Here is a 22,069-nt window from a genome sequence, read left to right on the forward strand (position 1 = left end):
ATACTATGAATTATTTAGTAATAGAAATCGAACTATCTACTATTAAATGTGAGCTTAAAATTTAGACACAGTTGACCAGATTAATTCATGAATTGAAGAACATTGGCGCTAAGTGACAATTCCAAAAGGTTGAAAACCAACAGCTGAAACTGTAAATTAAATCAGGAACAAGAGACTATTTCGTGGACAATGGTTTTAATTAATTGCTAGGAGACAAGAAGATGACTACAATGAAATAAATCAAGCAATAGAAGAAAAAAATACTCGAGAAAAAAGAGTTTGGTATAATCGAAAGCCCATTATTGTTCAACAGTGGGGACGCAGCCAAAGCAATCGCTTTCCAGTTAATAAACAAAGGATGGCGACAAATTTTGGAATCCAAAGATGTCATCTCCTTAAGCCTTTTATTGACCATGCATTGAGCCCCAGTCACACATTTTTTTTCACCTATCTTTTGTGTCACCATGAATGAAAATGGAAATTGAGAACCCGAAAACCCGATTTGGTCCGGTGACGTGCTCGAGCCAGTCAAGTCTTGTCACTAACCAAGTGAGTTTTCTATGAAACCGGCCTTGTTTATATCTGTTTATAAAGTGCGACATGACACTGAAAAATGATGACTGAGTCACCGAAAACTATTGATGTAGTGTCAAATATTGCTTACGTGTTAAATGTCAAGTGGGCGTGTGAAAAAGTAATAAAATTGAAAAAATACAAATGAGTGGATTGAGAATGTGAATTGAGTATTAACATGAATAAAAATGAAAAACATACAAAATGACGAAAAATTAAATTTCCTCGTAATAATATAGTTTATCAATTCAGAATGTGGATTTTTCTAAAAATGTGTGACATTCAACATATCATCATGTTTAGGCTTCGATTTATATTGAAATGGAGTGTAGTGGGGGGGACCTTAATGGAGGTGGTTGATAGCATTCATGCAACCACAAAATGGCATTGCATTGATTTCTTGATTAAGGCTAATAATTTGGACCACTCCATATTCATGCTCTAATACTAATCGATCTTTTTCAAGTCGAGGACTACTTAATATGATGTCAAAATCTTTGTATTAGATGTGCCATGTGCTTAGCAAGGCCAAAATCATCCACAAACCTTTTTTTGTCGTCAATTTTATGAATATTCCTTCTGTTATCGACGGCAGCAGACTTGGAAATTCGGGTGAAATGGAGGTATAAATTTATGAGTGAAAATCGAAAGTTTTTATTTTGGAGGGTTGTAAACTTTAAAATTCCTTATGTTTCAGATTCATTAAAATATATATTTATGTACATTTTAATATATGGATGTGATTAATCTAAATATGATATTTGGTCGGCTCTTGTTGGGTTCATTTGGCTATAGATAGGCAGGCATGCATGCACTGAACTTTTCAAAAATGCTGAAATTTGTGTGGTGAAATTCACGATTTTATGAGATGTGAGGGTATATATATTTGGAAGAAATTAAAATTGATGGTTGCCTCTGTATGATTAGTCGTGTCAAGATAACGATGCGACTTCTATCATGTGTGAGTTGATTGGTTGGTTAGCAATATCTTGACTTGACGACTGCCATTTTCTTTTCAGGAAATCGAATTCTAAAATTTTAAAATACTCTTATAATTTCAATATTTATATACTATGATTCAGAAAATCGTATTCGCGCTCTTCAGATTCATATTTAAGATATGTTAAACTATCAATTGAATTTCTTATAAGAACACCAAAAAAAAATTTAATGAAGATCGTACAGACGTGCGTTTAAGATTGATTTTAATATTATTCTATATTTCATCGCATCCAATGGGTGAGTAGCGCCTCATCGGTGCTCACATAGGTGTGCGCGGTAGGTGTGCAGCATATCAAAACTGATCAAAACTGTATATATATATATTTATGTTGACAGAAAATTGATATATTGTGGTATTTATTTTTGGTTCATACGTTTATTATATTCTTGTGACCTTTAGTAACCTTTTGTATACTTCATTTAAGTACATTGTGGTTTGGGCTTTGGTAAAATCCATTATTCTATTAATTTATATTTATTGTTTTATTTTATGAATGGTATTTGGATGAAAAAAGTCTTTTCTGATTTGATAGAATTGTTATCATGTCATAATCAGGATTGAAAAGTTTATCATATGAACAAGTGAATATGTATGTTTACGGTCATGATGCTATTTTATCTATTGTATTTTGATATGTTTAGATTGACAAAAACTCTTAAACATGATGTTGTTCAAACGATTTTAAAAAATATTTAAATTTCGTAATTATGTTTTTATTGTTAGTCGATCACGTATAACACATATATGTGGGTGTAATATATACAAGTAATTTTTATACATTACCAATAAAGTGACACTCATGTATAAAACGTGATGAATCCATAACAAAATTGTGTGTGCATATATATGTGTGTGTTTGATCTCTAGAGTATTTATTGCAAGCACATATATGAACACCGATATATGGTTCATCTATTGTATGTATCACATATATGTTTAGGAGATCAGTTTTATATACACACACACATGGGAAAGAATTCAAGAAATATATAGATAATTGTGCACACGTGTCAATCGGTCGATGGATCAGCACTAACGGGAGAACGATCGTTACTATTAACGGAGTATTCAAGAAAGAATCCAATCCGAACCGTTCCAACAGAATTCTTTGTACTCTTCAGAACCATCTCCATCATCATCATCACCCCCTCATGCTCTCTAGCGCAGAAAGCCCTGCAAAAACCAGATAATTCTCCCTGCGCATAATTCTCGTACTTGCAGAATCGAGGAAGATCAAGAGGAATTTCAGGTTAATCAACTTGCTCGATCGAGTTTACGCCTAACTAATTGTAGAAACAAGGCTTGTGGTCGGCATATCCATTTCCAAATTTATTAGTCTATTCGAGGAAACGCGAGGGATTATTGAGTGATGTGATGGACATGAAGAAGGCGGCGGAGATGGTGGCGCGGGGTAAGAAGAGGAAATTGAGGTTAGAAGATTTGGAGGACCTCCCGTCATCATCGGTTCAACTCAAAACGCGGCCTTTGGCTGATAAAACGCCGGTTAATTTCCCTAGTTCGACATGCGAGAGTTCCGGTTCGTATGGTGCTTTGGGGTCTTTCTGCTCAAGCAATGGATCATCGAGTGATCTGGCGAAGGTGAAATCTCGCAGCCATTCTCTGTCAAAATCGATCTGATAATTCTCCTTCAAAATCTGTATAGGTTTCTTTTTTTTAAAATTTCTTTTTTTAGGGACAGGGGGAGGAGATTGCAGTAACTGTGGATCAGTTTTTAGGGACCTCAAATGGAGATACGTTGAATCGGAAAGAGAGGTAAAAAAAAATATTAATAATAATGAAAAAGATAAACGTAATGATTTTTCTCAACTCGTCTCTTCATTTCAAAATTCAAATTACCCGACAAGAGAATTTGATTTTTTATTTTTTAGGAGCGTGAGCTCAAGCGAGATTCAAGTGGAGTCTGGCGAGATGGAGACGACGGCCAGGCCGAACGAATCGAATCCTCGCCGCCGTCTCACGGGCGAGAAAATGCCATCTGAAGATGATTTCGAAGAATTCTTCTCCTCCGCTGAGAAGAATCTGCAGAAACGATTCACTGACAAGTAAACATCACCCCCCCTCCCACCCCACCCCCCCCCCCCCCCCCCCCCCCCCCCCTCTCACACGGTGAAAGTCTTCTTACTGAACCATACGAATTCAAACACTGTTGCTGCAGGTACAACTACGATGTAGTGAAGGATGAGCCATTGGAGGGTCGCTTCGAGTGGGTTCAAATCCAACAAACTCAACCATGAAGAAAGCTAATCAATTCTTTCGTCCGAGCTTATCGAATCCAGTGTTAGTGCGTACTGTTTCCACTGATCTAGCTAGTTACCTTACATTTTATGGGGGATTTTAAATTTCTTTCTCGTTTCTTGTTCTTAGCATGTATATTCTGATCAAACTAAGAAGAAAACCCGTTGAATAAAAACTTCAATATTATCCAATTTTATTTTTGTGGGGATTTCATTTCACTTTTCCTTCTATCTGGGCTCAATTCTTTTACAAACCCAGTCGTAATCCTTACTAGTAAATATCGTAATCTCAGTTAAGCCATTGCTTCAATTTCTCCAATCCTTTGATATTTCGTTCAGTGACTATGAACATTTAGATATGTCTTTCTGTATGCTTAATAATTGAGATTGGGAAAGCTGATACGATGTCTCCCCCGTGTGGGTTGAATAATTTCTCAACCCTTTTTCAACCTCTCTTTCTTTAAACCCAGTACACAGGAAAAGCGCGGAAGATAATGATTCTTCAGAATTTTTTGTCAAATATATATATGCATACAAAAATAATGTAAAGGGTCATCCTCCCAAAGATTTTAACTGCGTTTGGATTGTGTAATCTCAAATCATCATGAGTACTCATTGTTTACATGCCGGTGGATTTCAGATCCATATTGAATATTATTACATCTAAGTTAATATACAGTGGATTTGAAATTCACTCAAAATATATATTGTTTCAAATTCGTTCTTCGAATTGTTCATTCAATTCAGATCATGGGCATCTTACGAAATAGTTTAATATAAAAGTATTGAATATCATTGACGTCTCAAAGAATTTTTCATCTCTAATATCATTCATATGTATTCCTATATACTATAGTTTTAGTTAGTCTATAATTAATGTTCACATAACGAAAACATGCGAGCTCCTTATCTGTTCTATGATCCTATATTTGAGCTGGTTAAAAATTAAAACATATAAAATTACAATTCGAATACTCGATCGGTTCCCTTAATATTGTTGATATATTTCAATAAATTGTGATGATCAATGTGCCGTATAGCGTGCATTTGCACGTTATATGTTTTCCCCTTGTCAAACATACTAAAGGGAGGGAAGAAAGAAGAAGAGGTGGGACTAAGCAGATGTGGTCCTTGAATTCCCTTTACTAAATACATATGGATGCATGCATTTATTCGAAAGACGTTAGAGTAACCATGTCAATTTGATTCTCCATTTTTCAACTTTGTGAGTGATCGACAACTTCTTACATGGATTTTGCAAACTAACAAATATAATGTCTTCTTTTCTTTTTCCCCACGGCAATATATAATGTTTTACACGTATGAAAATATTACAAGGTATAATTTAGCGCAACCACACATATAAGATTAATTGATAAGAATAATAAAAATAATTTACACAAACACGCACACGTAAGGCTCAGAAGGCCCGAAAGAGAGCGAACACCATTCTAGTTTTTTGAATGGACTATTTTTGGGAACATAGCCCACAAAAGTGACAAAACTACCCCAGAAAAAAATGTTAGGAACTCTGGGATTATAATTGATATTAGTTATTATTATTTTTAAGAAAATTATTTTAAAATAATATTTTATTATTTCAGTACTCACAATTTCAAAACACAAATGCAACTATATGAGGAGCCGTAGGTCGGTGATTGACCCCTCTCAACTCTCCAGTATTTTTTTTTTCCTTCAAAATGTTACACATAATTATTTTTAAAAATATAGATTTAATTTTAATAATCTTCTCCAAATCTTATAATTATTTAATACTATGATTTTTTTATTTAACAATTATGTTATTCCATATTTAAGAATTTCCTACATAATGATAGATTGCTGCTTAATTGGCTAAAAGTTGAAACTTGAATAGTCAAGTAGCCGTAAAGAGACAATTTTTTTTTTTATGGTAACACTTGTAATTTTATTCAGAGTGCAATAAATATCCATTACAAGATTCACCAACCAAAGCGAAAAACGCCCATTTTCCCAAACAAAAGGAGAGGGGGAAGAAATAGAAAAAGACGCTAAAGAGTGTGCCACCCTATTCGCGGAACGGCCTACGCATATAAGATCAGTATTAGAGCTCATATCCAATAGTTTTCGAATATCCCATGCCAGAGGACCGCTATAACTAAGATCATCTGCTGGGTTGATGACTGTTTGCATCGCCAGCAGAGAGTCAGTAGTAATTACATGGGTTTTCATACCTCGTTTATGCACCATCTGCAATCCATATCTTATTGAAAGAAGCTCCGCGAACACAACCGACTGTGGTCTAGATATTCTTTTTCCAAAGGCTAGCAGAATTTGACCCTCATGATTTCGCACAACATCTCCAATTGAGTAACCCCCAGTTTCATAGTTCACCGCTGTAAAGACACAATTAATATTTGAATTATTCTTTTCATTTCATGTTTTGATTGTTTTGGATTATAATCTTCATACATCTCTCCATTTTCTTATCATTTTTTTCTAACTTCCCCCTATTTTATATCAAAGCTCATGATGTTTTTTCTTATATTTTTTAAAAATATTTCTTTCGCTAAATAATTAAATTATGCGAGTTCATGGAAACCAGCTGCAATGATTATTAGTGTTCACAAAACTCAAGCTCTATAAACTAAACCCTACACATTTAAATCATTAATTAATGAAAAAATTGAAATTGTATTTATGTATAAAGATTAGTCATTAGTCCACGGCCTCCTTTAGAAATCAAGCTTATCAAATTTCATCACAACAAACATTTTTTTTTAAATCTTTAGATAAAGTCTTCGATGGTTTATGAAATTATCATCTTCTCCCTTATTCCGACAAAACTCAAGTACTACATATTCTTTGTTCTTTATTAATATGCTTGTTTCTACTATGTAAAACAGGAATATTAGCTAAAGCTACTATTATTCTTTTGTGAAAATATGCAGAAATAGCCGGAGTCGGTCAAACTGATTAAAAAACGTATAAATCGATTTTAAAAAAAATTTGTGTGTTAGAATGGATTAGGTGAAAACAGATAATGAACACGGAAATTTGTTTCTGGAACTTCAAAGATCACTCCTTCCTCCGATTTCGAAAAGTTCCATTAAAAAATTTTGATTTATACAATCATGTTGTACAAAACCGATCCAACTGATGTCACGTTCTCAGTCAGAACTCATAACTTACTCACTAAGTCGAGATGACAAGCCCCGACTAACTTATAACCGATCAACCAGATGACAAGCCTAGAGATCAAATCTAACTTCTACAACCATTATACTCCATCTCTCTGAATAGACTAGGTCGAGTGGGCTTGCAACAACAAGTTGCTGCAGATCGAGCACTCTTGAACCTTGATGATATATTATGGAAATGAAGTTATGCTCTGATGCTCAAATGTGCTCCTAAACTGAACTAACATGGAGGTGAAGTGCGAACACGAATATGAATTCTTCTCTGCTTGAGAAATTGAACATCTACGGTGATCCGAGAACTATATAGTGCATTCTTAGATAATACTTATTGGTCATTTCTTGTGTTCTCGATGATAACTCCTCTGTTCTTCTGGGATTCTTCTTTTTATGTTAGCTTCTTCCAACGACAAATTTGATCTTCTTGATATATTCATACCGTTTTATTTAATTCTTTTATTTTCTTTTGTGACCATATTGAATGTTTTTGTCCTTTTTTTTTTAATCAAAGGTTAGTTGAACAGATCATTCGGTTCAGTAGTGTTTCCTTTGATTTTTTAGCTTTGTTTGTACAAAGCTGATCATTTGATTAACTGGTTCTTTCTTTACTTCAAAACATATAATCCTATCAATGTTCTTGCTTGCTAATTGCATATATTTAGCTTGTGTTATTGTGTTTGAGAGCAATAATTGATTTTATTAAGAGAGAGATTGAAACATGATGTTTAGATGTCGTACGGTTCAAAAAACATTTGAGTTGCAATGTTAACTACCACCAACTATATATTTTGATGAAAGTGACAAGTTATTAATTATATAATTGATACCAGAGTTAATATTACTTGTTGATTTTCATTAATTATATAAGTCACCACCAATAGATATCGAAAACCTAAAACATCATTAGATAAATCTTAAAAAATATATGGATGATTATCTAATAATAGATAATATTAATTCATTGTGAAAAATTGCTCTTTATCCAAAATAAGTGATATCGTTATTTTGTAAAACTTATGTAAAATTTAAAATAACTTATAAATGTCCAACATTTTAATTTGATTTAATAATTATATAATACTCAATCGGTCTATGGTCCAATCCAATGGGAGACCCCATTAAAGACCGATGGAAACATGTTATCATTGCTACATGACTCTTTTTTTAACATTTTTTTTGCCAAAATCACATTAGTTCAATAGCATTGCAAGTAAAATATAATATACATTACATTTCAAAGATTTCTACAAATATTCACACAGTGGAAATATTTTTTTAATGAGTATAATTACCAAATTATGGAAATTTATCTGACAGGTTTCTAAAAATCGGGGCAATTTTTTTATTTCTCGTCCCGTCAGAAAAAAAAAACCCGGAAACCTGAAGCGGCTTTAGCTTTCGTTGTTCGCACGTCAGCCCGTAAAACCCGCCTGAATCAGATTTCTGAAATTCTTTCGATTTTTCTTCAGTTTTTCTCTAATCCCCAGTCGCTGTTTTCCTTTAATCTTCTCCTCTCTGGGGGTAAAGACCGAATCTTAATGGTGTAAAGGTTCTCTAGACTGGCTTGATTTTTGGGAAATGAGGCTGAAAATAGTTCACCAAAATCAAGAGAACATGGGCAGGGAAGAACTGGTGATGAAGAAGGAATCAGTTTGAAACGGGTGATCAAATGGAGGAAACCCAGATGAATCCTGCATTGGAGGATGGTGCAACGAAGGAGAATTCGACGGCTCTGGAGGTTTCTCCAACTACTGCTGCTTGCCCTGTGCTTGTCACTGTGAGCTTTCTTGGCCTGAAATTCGTGAATTTGATGTTTTTGTGGGTGGGATTGCTGAGCTTATATCAGATCTGGTTTGTTGTTGCTAGGGTAAGAGGAAGCGGAAGCCTAAGGAGCAGTTGATTGACGAGTTTTCGCTGCTCATCTCGAGCAAGAAGAAGAAGAAGAAGCAGTCTTTTCCCAAATCTAAATTTGTGAGACATCATTTATTGTTTCGTTTCTTCAACCAGAGATTTTATTTTTATTATTTTTTTCAGTTTGGTTACACAAACAGTATGCACGCCTTCCTTTTGGTGTTTGAGTGCCAAAGAGTTTGGTTTACATCCAGCAAGGCATTGAATTTGAGTTCTGTCAATCAAGAGATGATCCGACTTGATTCCGAATTGGTTTGAGTCCATCGTGGCTCCGAAAATAAGGAGTCGGGAAAAAAACTCTTCATTTATGTATTCCTTCCTGTCCAGTGACAATTTTCTTGACCAGTTCTTACTTTTTAAGATGATTTTTGTTCAGCGTTACTTCAATATAATCTCGGTGCATGGTAATCCAAAACATTGGACTCCAATTTTGCATGACATGACATGATTTGGGCCTGCATTGAAGGGCCACGAAGTGACCTTTTTCCCTGTAGTATAGACATAATTGTGTTTGCATGTGCATCTATCTACCTTGGTTATTTTTTCAAACTTGTAAGCGCTCAGAAGTGAGTTTTTAGTATTTGTATCATGCTGGTTCTACCTTATTATGGACTATAGTGATAGGTTTGACAGGTTTCTTGAAAGTCATGGGTCAGTGTAATAACCTGGACTTCAGTTGCAGGAGAAGTGTGACTGACTTAATAACAAAATAAAAATGAACTTTTCTACCAACTTGTATTACTCTAAAACGAATATGTATGCAATTTAATTGCTAGCAGAGCTCAACATGTAGAGTCGCAATTGAACGGGCCTATGGATATGAGATAGGTAAAAGACTACAATCAAGGATATCAGTCCTTTGTCCTACCAGTCTGTCCGTAAAAGACTTTACACTGAATTCCTCTAGGAACTATTCTTCCTATCTATCTCGGCTTTACGATAGTAATTACTACATGTTGTTGGAGAAATCCATTGTATCGCTTTATAAACCTTATCATATCCTTCCTACAAACTGATAGTGGAAAAGGGGTATCACAAAAGATATCATGAGCTGTTTGTTATTGAAAATGTTCTAGCTTCTATCACTTTCTCCCTTATGGTGTAATGCATATGAAAATTGAGACATTAGTCACCCCGTATGCCACAGGTCATAGATTAAATGTTTCCTGTTTAGAACATTTATCATGGATTGATATTCTTTAAAAAATCGTCAGATGGATAACAATTTATTGTTTCAGTGATATTTGCAATTAACATATGGATTTAAAAATGCATTAGCAGGGGACACCTGACGATGGAGGAACATTGATGAGGTCTGTTCCATTTAAGTCACCCACCATGATTCGAGCAGAGGAGGTTCAGTTGAGTTTGGGCAATGATCAGCCTAGCTTTTTGAAAGTCTTAGTTAGATCACATGTCGGGAGTTGTTTTTGGATGGTATTTTTTTTTTAAATGTTATCATCCGTTTTGACATTTTCTTGACTGGATGAGAAGGTTAAGTTTTTAACGCCCCCGCAATTTCCATTTTTCCACAGGGTCTTCCCGTGCCCTTTTGCAGGCTACATTTGCCAGCTGAGGATGCCACAGTTAATCTTGAGAATGAAACTGGTGACGAGTTTGGAATAAAATACATTGCACATAAGACTGGACTAAGCGCCGGATGGAGGAAGTTTGTAGCTGGGAACAAATTGCTTGAAGGGGACGTTCTGATCTTCCAATTAGTCGAACCTTGCAGATTTAAGGTGACAATCATGTCACATGTCTGCTGAAAATACGCATTTAGTGTAACTGCCACACCTTTTAGGGGTGATTCACCTGTGGAAAATTTGTTCATCTAATATTATGTGCTGATTCTGTAGGTGTACATTATAAGAGCAAATGATTTGACTGAGGTAGATGGTGCACTTAGCCTTCTTACTTTGGAATACCAAACTAAGCAAAGTGATGCAGGTTAGTTTTGCGCTGTCTATTTCTTGTTCTTGTTCGATTAAAATATATATTTTATGTTTTTTGTGGCATTTGGAGGTGTTTGGCTTCATGGGCACGTAATCTTTACCAGTTTTAATTCTGAAACTACTGCACAGAGGGAAAACTGGATGCGCAAGGCAAGAAGAAAAGGCGACCAAGATCTCTTCCGTTGGTGGTTTACAAGAAATTGAATCAGAAGGAAGGCTCATCAATGCCACAACTTGGACAGCCAGAGGAACATTCAGGAATCGATAGTGATGAGGTTGCCTCGGAAGTTTTGGAGGATTCCAAGTTCTCAGGATTTTCTTTGCGTTTGAAAGATGTTCAAGGTTTTGAGGGATTTCACATCATGATAAATGGAGCATGCATCGACCCTGAGCTCCCAGAAAATATTCGTCGAAAATACTACGCGCTATGCTGCAGCAAGAACATGTTCCTTCATGATCATCTCCTCCCAGGGCTCTCCAGCAAGTTAGCAGCTGGTATGATTTTCGAAGCTGTCAACACTGCCGATGCTATACGAGCTTGTAAACTCACCACCCCAAAAAAAGAATTTGAAGTGTGGGAAAAATCTTTAAAGTCTTTTGAACTTTTGGGATTAGAAGTCGGGTTCTTACGGGCTCGTCTTCGTAGACTGCAAAGTCTCTCCTTCGACTCGGAAGATGCCTTCGAGACAAAAAGGTATCTGGATGTTAAGACAAATCGTAGTCGCATTGAAGTTGATATTCAAAATCTTGAAGAAAAGCTTGTGGAACTTGAAGAGCTATCTGCTAAATATGATGGTGAAATAGAGAGTCTAAAGACTAAAGCCGAGAGCTATGACATGCATTTCCAAGACGAGGCTAACGCTAAATGGTAATATTCTCTTCGATATTAATAGGGAAAAAAGGGTGAAATTCAGTGTCTTATCATTTAACATGCTAGAAGATATTTGGGGCTTTGAAAAAAAAGAAGAAGATATTAGGGTTATTTTGGTTTTGTTTTTCTGGAGTTTGTAGAAATATAATTTCTTTTTCCTTCGTTTAACTTATTTTTAAATGTTATATTTATGATTATATTAGAAGAGATGAAAGTGGGCGAAAATATATCGTAGAAAAAGAAAAATTAAAATAAATAAAACTCCTGTTTTATTTTGAGAAAAAATATTATTTTTGAGAAACAAAAAAGAGAAAAATAATAGGATTATTCAACATTAATTTGATTTTGATATATATACAATCCTGCATTCACAAACCAATGCCATTGACATTGAGTTTTGACTTTATCATGATATTTATTGCGTCTCCGAGTGACTAAATTTGATGAATTTCTTATCTACTCTAAATTAAGAATTTTCAATGATGATTACAATCAAAATTTATTTCTTTGAATCAAAAATTTTCATTCAAATACAACCTATATTTTATTTTATTTTCCACGAGTCTCATATTTAATAATAAAATAATAATTTAAGGTTTTATTTGAATACATGAAGATGGATTAACATTTATTTTAAGCATCGTACTAACAAAATTACCGTTAGAATAATACACATAGTTGGATCAAAGGAGTACAAAGAATGACGAGTGAAACGGACAGTACTTTTAGATGTCCCTTCTCCTTATTTATTTAATTTTTTTAAAAAAATGTCCTTACTCCTAATTTTTGTGTAAAAATAACATAACCCATTTGCACTTTCTGCAGATCATAATTTTTTCCTTTTATTTTAATATTATTTTATTTAATTTTATTAATTATTTGGCTCTCCACACGCATTAGTTCTCTGTGATATTGTCGTGTTGACTGTTGACTTATCCATTATTTCAAAATTGCAGATTCATTCAATTATGAGAAAAAACACAAGTTACGTACAAACAGTTGCTTAATTCCATTGATTGTTTTTCCAAAACTTTAAATTATATGAAAATATTATTAAATAACAATTTAATTTTACAAAAAGGGATCAATATATATACGAGATGTAAAAGAGATTTTTGTAAGCGATTCACCTCGACAAGATTAAGCAGATGGAAAGTGAAGCAAATTACATTATAAAAAGAGAGACCACATACTAAATTAACTCAACCACCAAAAAAATTTCCATCTACATTTCCAAAGTTAGAAAAAACTTTAATCCTCCGTTGCTCCAATTCATGTCACTTCGCTAATGTATTCACTCATTCATCTGAATTCTGAAACCAACAACAACAACAACAACAAAAAAGCATAATCTGGATCAGAATTAGACAAGGTCAACACCAAAAAGAAAAAGAAAGAAAGAAACAATTTCTCACATTTCTTCATAAATTCACCCAAAATCCCATTTTTGTTCTCATATAATTAGTTGTAACTCGATATTTGCAGTAACAAAAATGTTTTCTTTGGAAAATAAGACTAAAAATACAGTCACATTTTCTGAAACTTGTTTCCAAATACAACCTGTGAATTGTTGCTGCAGTGTTCATCTTCATGCAAACCAAGCCTCTTTTCAAGGGACCCTTCAGCCTTATCAGAAGATTTCTTGAAACCAACGTGAGATTTCTTAAGCCCAAGAAAACCCTTCCACCTCGTCGGATTCTTCGGCGGCCTCAGCGAGAAATCTTCGTCGTTTTCTTCGTTCTGAAGCTCATCCCTGAGCGTGGTCGTCTTGTTGCCGCCGCCGCAGCTCTCCTTGAACGGAAGCAGCCTCCCCTTGAAGAAGAGCTCATCAGCACTCATCATCGAGTGATTACTCACAGAGAACTCGAAATCCGAGGAAACAGGCGCATCCCTATATGCAGCAGCGGCAGCAGGCCTGATCATGTGGGATTGGGAGCGGGAATGGGATTGAGAATGGGATAATGACTCAAGAAAATCATTGGAGAAGGAGATTCTTGGGCTCGTTGGAGGAGGATTATTAATCCCTTTGTGGTGCTCTGAGTTTTGGTTGTACATCTCCAACATGCCATGGAGCTCCCAAACAAAAGCACGAGGTGGGAATTCAAATAGCAAAAGAATTGAATTCTCCACTCTCTCTCTAATAAATTTTTCACAGGGGGTCCCTTTACCACTGTTGCAGTGTACCAGTAGATGTTTTGTGTTTATATCAGATGAGGGGGACCTTTTCTCTCTGGTACAATCTTTGTCGTTTATTATTCTCTGTGTCAAAATCTTGGCCACAAGAAAATGGGTTTTGATTAGTTTTGTTGGGTTGAATCCAAATGATGTGATTATGGGTCAAAAGAATGAGGAAATCCAAGTTTTAATGGAATAAGCGGACAAGCATGTTGTCTAGAATCAAGATGTAGTTTTGTCAAAACATGGTAATTTGGCATTCAGTGAAGAATCTTATCACCAAAGCTTGGGTAGAATTAATTCCCCTAGTTTGCTTCGGGACTTTGAAGGAATTGGTCGGGATGAACAGAATATTTCATGTACCCATTGTTAAATTTCAATTTTCTAACTCTTATATTTAGACAAATGTATTTGGAGTTATACACAATATGACCACGAGATGAGATTATACGGGGCACAACCAAGCACATATTTCATATATATCTCAAGTCTTATAGCAAATGTCATTGCAAAAAAAAAAAAAAAGACCACATAAATTATTTATATGTATGTGTATATATATTATTTTGTTATGTTGTCCATCAACCAACCTCATCACTGTGTTTATCAATGAGGTGATATCGAATCCAATACATGAATTGATATCACCTCATTGATGAGCACATAGATTGATACATTTAATAGATAGTATAGCAAAACTGTATGCATATATGTGTGTATAATGAAGATATATACATAATATATATATATATATATATATATATATATATATTGTGACAAAGTGGAGGAAGATTCACATTTTCATTGATAATATTGATAAGAATGGAAGTAACAAGGAGGTCACGGGTGCATCACATGATATATATAATATTTGTGTGTAGTAGAAGTGATGACATCATTAAATTATAAGGACAGATGATTAAATCATGAATGAATTGACGTATGATTGAAATAAAAAGATGCCGAGTACCAGATTTGGAGGGGAGTCACAGTTTCCCTTTGCTGGCAAATCCAACCACTACAGTTGTTTCTTTTTGAATTTTTATTTATGGTTCATTGGCTTTCTGAAATAGGTGGATGGTGACATACTTTGACCAGTGTTTTTGGCAAAGTTTGTTTCAATTTTTTTTCAATTTTATGTGCAATTACATGTTATTGGCTTTCTTTGTGGTATTTGTATCCAGAAAATATATATTTTTTCTCTATCTTCTTTTATTTTTTAAAAAAATTGATGTTATTATCCGTTAGCTTATGATCTTAATAAACTAATTTGTATTCGATTTTAGTTATTTTTCACTTTAGTACTGATGTTGTATTTGAAAACGATGACATGTCACCAAAAATTTATGACGTGGTCAATGTCATGTCAGTATTCCAGTAAAAATACAAAAACTGAAATATAAGTATAAGTTAGATGGACTTAGATTGTAAATTGATAAATTACATTGCAAAATGAAAAACATACAAGTTAAGGAATAAAAATATAATTTTTCTTATTTATATATGATGTAAATTATATGTTTTAATAACATAGAAGAGATTGTTGGAAAATTACGATGAAAATCTTAGATTAATTTCCATATGATAATTTAAAAGCATCTCTTAACGTTTAGTATATACACAGTTTGATGTGAAGGATTAGATGTTTATTGATTACAGATCATTCATGACATTCAACATTTGACTCAACTTCTATAAAAGATTACATTTACCAATCATTATATTATCTATATCTATGTGAGATGAATCAACCTGGTCCACATTTGCAGTGAAGTGTAATATTTTTAAAATAAAAAATAATAATTTTCACTTAAATCAACATATATTATTTAATATTTCTCTATAACATATCTAACGAAAATGATACTTGTGCAGTGAAAAGCTATACTTTGGACATAAAAAATAATATTTTTCATGACATTAAAGTTGGATCGATGATTCATCTTACAAAGTTGACTCATGACATCGTCTCATATGAGGTTTGTGTCTCTATTATATAAAATATTTATTATTTTATCTCATGTGTCAAACGATGATGTTTAAAGTACAATGTTTTTCTTTTATCAAACATATACTAAAGTTAAAAATATCCCCATTATTCTGAAAAATTAATTTAAAAAGACATTGAATTGTGGTGTCTTTTGAGAGTTGAGATGTCATTGTTGTGTGTACTTTTTAAGTAAAAATTAGAGAGTGCGTGTGACCGGTAAAACAGAACTTTTAAGGGTAAATTGTGTATCACTACATTTTGAAAAAGAACTTTGGTTTTAGTACCTGGAAATAGAAAACTTTTAAATATATGCCAAAAATATCCTTGTCCCCTATTTGACTTTAATTGATCCCCGCGCTTTCGAAAAATGGTATCAGAGCAAGGTATTAATTTATTTCAAACACATGATTTATTTTTACAAGAGAAACTAAAATGTTTGAGGAGGAGAATTTCGAAAAATTATGAATCCGAACTTATGTTCGAAGGAAATAATTGACAAGATTTATTCTAATATTTTGGAATATACACAAGTTCATCTAACTATTGTTAGATATCAGAACCAGATTGGGAAGCATCTTCACCCTCAGGTAAACTCTCAGGTAAACTTATGATTCAAGCAAATAAGTTTCTGTAGATAGTACCAGATTCATCTAAGCTCTCTTTAGATCTTAGAGAAATCCAGAAAACAGTACAAAATTATGGCAATATGCTATATTTTGTACCTCAACGAGTTGAAGAAATCCTTAAAAACCATAAAGAAATTCTTGAAATATTAAAGGATATTCAAACAAGAATTCAGAAACTAGAACAACAACCAAGTTCTAGTAAAAGAACTTCAGGAGGATGGTTACCACCATCATTTGGTACTGAACCCTTGTTACACCAATAAAGAAAGGCCAGAGTGGTGTCAAAACCATTGACTGAAGAAGAAAAGATTATCAATCTAATTAAATCTGTCTCAGAAAAGAAATTTATCTGATGACAACTTTAGAAAAAATTGGTCTGGAGGATCTACAAGAGCTAGCGGAATCTTTCGCAAATCTCAAAGTGGTAGATATGAAGATGAACACAGCAGGAGGTGAAATATCTGCTATAACTTGGTCATCTTCTCAGGAACCACCAAGGGAAAGTGTGGGATCTCAGAATGTAAACATGAGAGAATCTCAATCTGATTTCCATACTTGTGGAGGTTCACACCCAGCGGGAACAAGGTCAAGGAGAAATCAATCCCTTGCACCAAACATTCTATGGGAAGAGTGTTTTAGATCCTATACATCCTTACGGAGTTATGCTTAGCCTTGATGTATTAGATTTCAAAAACAGAGAAGATCTCATAGATGATTGGACATCTGCTACGAGAATCGGAGCAGGAACACTTGATCTAAACAAAGAAGGATTCATAAAACTTTTAGAAATGAGTCTTATGGGATCAGTAAAGATTGCTTGGGACATGACTTCATTAGAAATGAAAGAGTCAGTCCTAGCCGTAGAATTTCTAAGCGAGATAGCCGAAAAAATGACTACCCTATTTAAAGCACAATTTATAGGGGTAGACTATTTCAACAGTCAAGATACAGAGAAGAGGAAGAAATATACTCAGGCTCTATATAGTCTTGAATTACACGATATATGTTTAGTAGATGAATATATTATGTTATTCACTAAATATCGATGGAATTCAAGAGTCGAAGAAGATATAGCTATGCAGCTTTTCTTCGCAAAAATGCCAAGTACCTGGAGAGAAATGCTCATAAGGGAATATGTACTTGGAAATCCAGATACGTTGGCAAGAAGAGCCTCTTTCCTCAAAGGAAAGTTGGCAGAATGGTGCCATATGGCAGCATTACAAAAGAATTACAAACGCTTAAGGGGTATCAACAAAAGAACTCCTTTGTGTTGTAAAGAAAATGATCTTCCAACGATTATTGGAAGCAAACCACAGAAGCATAAGAGGAAAAGTTTTAGGACTCATCCTTATGCACGAAGTGGAAGAAGTTCTTGGAAACCAAGAACTATATGGTCTAAACAGAAAGCCAGATCTTATAAATCTAGACAAAAAAGCGGACCATCAAGGAGTAGAATATCATCCCAAGCATCGAGTACATCTCGAAGCACAGGAAGAACACCTACGAAGAAAACTTTCAGAAGAGCTCATACTAGAGCTAATGAAAGTTTCAAGGATTGTAATTGCTGGACATGTGGAGAAAGAGGTCATATCTCAACCAATTGTCCAGAGAATGAAAAAAGAGGTATTAAACATTTCGATCCAACCCCGGATATTGAAGAAGCAGTTTATTACCAAGATCTTATTCAGGTATACAAATTCAAGGACATTGCCTCGGATGAAAGTATATATGAAAAAGAAGAGGTCTTAAGTCAGGGAGAATCTGATGGAACAGAATCGGAATATGACTAAGGACGAAGTGTTTCGACACGAAACACATGAAGATTTGTCTGGGTTTTTCAGCCAGACAACAATCTCTCACAATATGGTCCAAAGGATCATGAGAGAAAATCATAGCTTACAGAGATATCAAGGATTCTCTGCAGGACAGGTAGAAAAGTTCTTAGGAAGTCTTGGCCTAAGAAACAGAAAGCATCATCTCATCTATAAAGTTTCCAGAAGGGAAATGGCAATCCCAATGGAACTTACGGGAAATAGAATGGAGATGCAGTTAATTCCTTCCGAAGAAATTAAGGAGGAATTATAAAAACTCAAGATAGAAGTAGCAAGGACTATGTCCTGGATTCATATTGGAGCAATCCAGATTATGATAAAGGCTACTTTCAAAGAAGGAATAGATTCGCCTATCGATATTGCTATATGCGATAAAAGAATGGAGAATCTTCAAGATTCAGTACTGGGAATAATCTCAAGAAATCTCTGTGCAGGAAAGATTGTAGGAGTAATCTATCCAAGGATAGCCTACAACTTGGCAGATCGGGATTTCAGCCGAGCCTTAACATTACATCAGAATTTCAAGGAAAAAAGTTGATGAAAGAAGGTAATAGGCCATACTCTATTACTTATCAAATTTCATATGCTCTATCTAATACACATCATTCTGAGTTGTTTATTAGAAACGAGTTCATTGAAATACCCGAGATATTCGGAAAAGTTGCTCAGGCAATTTATCCAGAACGAGTTGAGTTTCCTTTAATACAGGAAACAGATATCCAAATACAAGATAAACCGATTCTACAAAGGAATCAAAGTCTTAGATTGGAATCAAGAAGACTATCTTTTCATGGAGATAGGATTACAAGTTACAGGTGGGGAAAAACACCTGTCATAGAAACCCAACAGGAGTCGAAAAGTTTTTCTACAATGGGAAAACTTAGATGCCCAGAAGGGTGGAAGGAAGTAGAAATAGTATTTGATATTACAAAGCAAAGGAATCAATTTCCTTGTAATTCAATATAATATTTGGAACAACCAATGATAGGGACTTACCAAGGACTGATTAATATCGGAGAATTGGAGGTTCATATTCAAGGAATTCCAGGGAAAGAATCAGATAAACTGATTCTTGGACTAGAGTTTCTCGAGGAACACAAACCTTGGAAACGTCTAGAGTATGGAATGGAATTTATGGCAGATGATAAAATGTGGAAAATACAATGACCACAAGTCCATTCTCCATATACATTCCAGTAGGAATGTTGTATGAAAAATATAAGGCAGAATATTTTGCTGCTTATATTGATTCCGGTGCTGGAATATGTACAGCAAAACGAGGAGTTTTTCCAAATAATTTGGAAGAAGAATTACCAAAGATTGCTGGAAGAGATTTTTCCAGAAGAATCTTAATTCTATGTAAAGGAATTAAGATGACTGAAATCATGATTAGCGGTGCTGGACAAACACCTTGGTATAAGGTAAAGACACCACCAATTTATTTTCATGATACAGGAGCTGATATATTGTTAGGAAATAATTTCCTACAAATGTTCAAATCCTATACTCAAGAAAATGAGACTAGAAGATTAGTGTTCACAACACCTTGTGATCACAAAATCATAGTCCAAAGACTACGATAGGCATTTTACAGAAAATTGTCGATCCAGTTTCGCAGCAAGCGTGGTGTTTCAGGACAACTTCTGAACCCAAAAATGAAGGATTCTAGACGGTTTGGAGAAATAATGCTCCAGTTAAGAGCAGATCAAGTACTCCAACCAGAAGATATAGAATGTCTTAAGATAACTCTACAAAGAATAAAGTAGAGTTCGAATCTAAGGTATCATTGGAAGATGTCAAGAAAAGGATAAAAAAAATTACAATGAAGATCCCTTGGCATGGTGTGACAGAAATCAACTCAAAGCTTGCCTTAAAATTAAGGAAGGCAAAGAGTATGAATTTGTCCGTTGTAAGCCTATCCCAATGAATATTATTGATCAAAGGGATATGCAGATTATAATCAAGGAACACCTGGACCTTGATTTAATCAAAGCAGGTATGTCACCATATAGCAGTCCAGGATTCCTGGTAAGAAATCATGGTGAGATAAAACGAGGAAAACCCAGACTAGTTATTAATTACCAAGAAATTAATATGATTCTGGAGTTTGATGGGTATTTTATACCTAGTAGAGAACACTTGATTAGTTGCATTCGCAACGTCAAGATATTCTCTAAGTTTGACTGTAAGTCTGGATTTTACAAAATTCGGATGCAGGAAGAAAGCAAGAAATTCACAGCTTTCTCCACACCTCAAGGACATTATATTTGGGAAGTATTACCAATGAGATTGGCTAATTCACCCCAGATATTTCAAAGGAAAATGGATAATCTTTTTAAAGATTATTTTAAATTTATGTTTGTTTATATTGACGATGTTTTAATAGCATCTAGAAATATGGATGAACATGTTAAACACTTGGAGATTTTCTCTAAGGTTTGTAAAAAAGAAGGACTGGTTTTATCTGAAAAGAAAGCAGTCATTGCAACAAGAAAGATTGAATTCCTCGGAATTGAAATCGATGAGTCAGGAATAATTCTGCAAGACCACATTGTCGAAAAGGTGCAGAATTTTCCAGAAAGTCTCAAAGACAAGAAACAACTTCAAAGTTTTCTATGAATTGTTAATTTTGCTGGGATGTTTATAAAAAAACCTAGCAAAATACAGGAAGGTGTTCAGTCCATTATTGAAAAAAGATGAAAGGTTTATATGGACAAAAGAACACACAGAAGGACTGGTTTATTTAAAGAAGATTTGTAAAAATCTTCCAAAAATGGCGATTCCTCAGGACGAAGGTGGTCTGATATTATATACTGATGCCAGTGATCATTGGTGGGCAGCAGTTCTTACTAAGCTCACACCAGATGGAGAACAACCATGCAGATATTGCAGTGGGTTATTCTCAGATGCAGAAGCCATCAGATGACATATTAACGAAAAGGAATTTTATGCAGTAAAAAGGCTTTTGAAAAATGACCATTATTTTTACTTGCAAAGAAATTCACTTTGAAAGTTGATAACACACAGGTAAAAGCTTTCTTAAGGAATATAATTGAGTCTAAACCTGAGAAGGCCAGATGATTAAGATGGCAGGCACTATGTCAGAATTATATTTTTGATATTGTGATAATAAAATCTCATGAAAATATTCTTGCAGATTTTTTAACAAGAGATGGACAGCGGTGATATCGATGCCATCATCAAAATGCAGATGCATTTGAGGGAACACCTTGAAATGCTTCAAAACGAGTTTAACAAGCTAGTCGTAAACGCAGAAGTTCCGGGAAGACTACAACAAGCCGATAAGAGAGTTGTCTCTGGTCGAATTACATGATGTTTACAGGTTTATATTCAGTTATGGTCTGTGACACAAAGGCCTATCCTCCAAGGCATTGAGAAGCCATTGGTTTCCCAAATGGAGAGTTTTCGAGTACAGGACTCTATACCTGGAGCAGAGGATTCAAATACCCCTAGCACAAGTGTTAAGTCGGGATCATCTCCAGATGAGTCGGCTGAAACAAAAATTGAGACTCCTGATCCTTATCTTGAGTCCTCAAGTCAACCCTTCACCTCGGGGATTGAAGAGGGAGAGATCAACCTTATGCCTCGTACTGACAAAGGCAAATCTAAGGTTGGTACTAATGAAGTTGCAATTTCTCCATTTCAGGTTTACCAACAAAATTGGGAGAAATTAAAAACAAG

At 34.5% G+C, this 22,069-nt stretch overlaps 2 protein-coding genes and 1 pseudogene across 3 annotated transcripts; 2 read left to right on the forward strand and 1 right to left on the reverse strand.

Annotated features, from left to right (window-relative positions):
• The first annotated feature begins 2,607 nt into the window (after positions 1-2,607).
• On the forward strand, positions 2,608-4,503 carry LOC142554079 (cyclin-dependent kinase inhibitor 5-like). 2 transcript variants are annotated; one of them, XM_075664814.1, is made up of 4 exons: positions 2,608-3,175; positions 3,276-3,349; positions 3,466-3,639; positions 3,753-4,503. In XM_075664814.1, exons 1-4 carry the CDS (start codon positions 2,951-2,953, stop codon positions 3,829-3,831), a joined length of 552 nt encoding a protein of 183 aa, XP_075520929.1. In that variant the 5' UTR covers positions 2,608-2,950; the 3' UTR covers positions 3,832-4,503. The 2 variants fall into 2 exon arrangements, with proteins under 2 accessions (XP_075520929.1, XP_075520858.1); XM_075664743.1 differs by having other exon boundaries at positions 2,616-3,175; positions 3,270-3,349.
• Positions 4,504-8,311: 3,808 nt separating this feature from the next.
• LOC142554002 (B3 domain-containing protein Os01g0234100-like) lies at positions 8,312-11,905 on the forward strand (annotated as a pseudogene).
• A 942-nt stretch (positions 11,906-12,847) lies between these two features.
• On the reverse strand, positions 12,848-13,914 carry LOC142515710 (uncharacterized). Its single transcript, XM_075619813.1, has 2 exons — positions 13,305-13,914; positions 12,848-13,057 (listed from the first exon to the last, which is right to left on the reverse strand). The coding sequence occupies exons 1-2, from the start codon at positions 13,806-13,808 to the stop codon at positions 13,043-13,045; spliced, it is 519 nt and encodes a 172-aa protein (XP_075475928.1). The 5' UTR covers positions 13,809-13,914; the 3' UTR covers positions 12,848-13,042.
• Between the last annotated feature and the right edge of the window lie 8,155 nt (positions 13,915-22,069).

The sequence above is a fragment of the Primulina tabacum genome, chromosome 1, assembly GCF_025594145.1.
Source record: "Primulina tabacum isolate GXHZ01 chromosome 1, ASM2559414v2, whole genome shotgun sequence".
Lineage (NCBI taxonomy): Eukaryota > Viridiplantae > Streptophyta > Magnoliopsida > Lamiales > Gesneriaceae > Primulina > Primulina tabacum.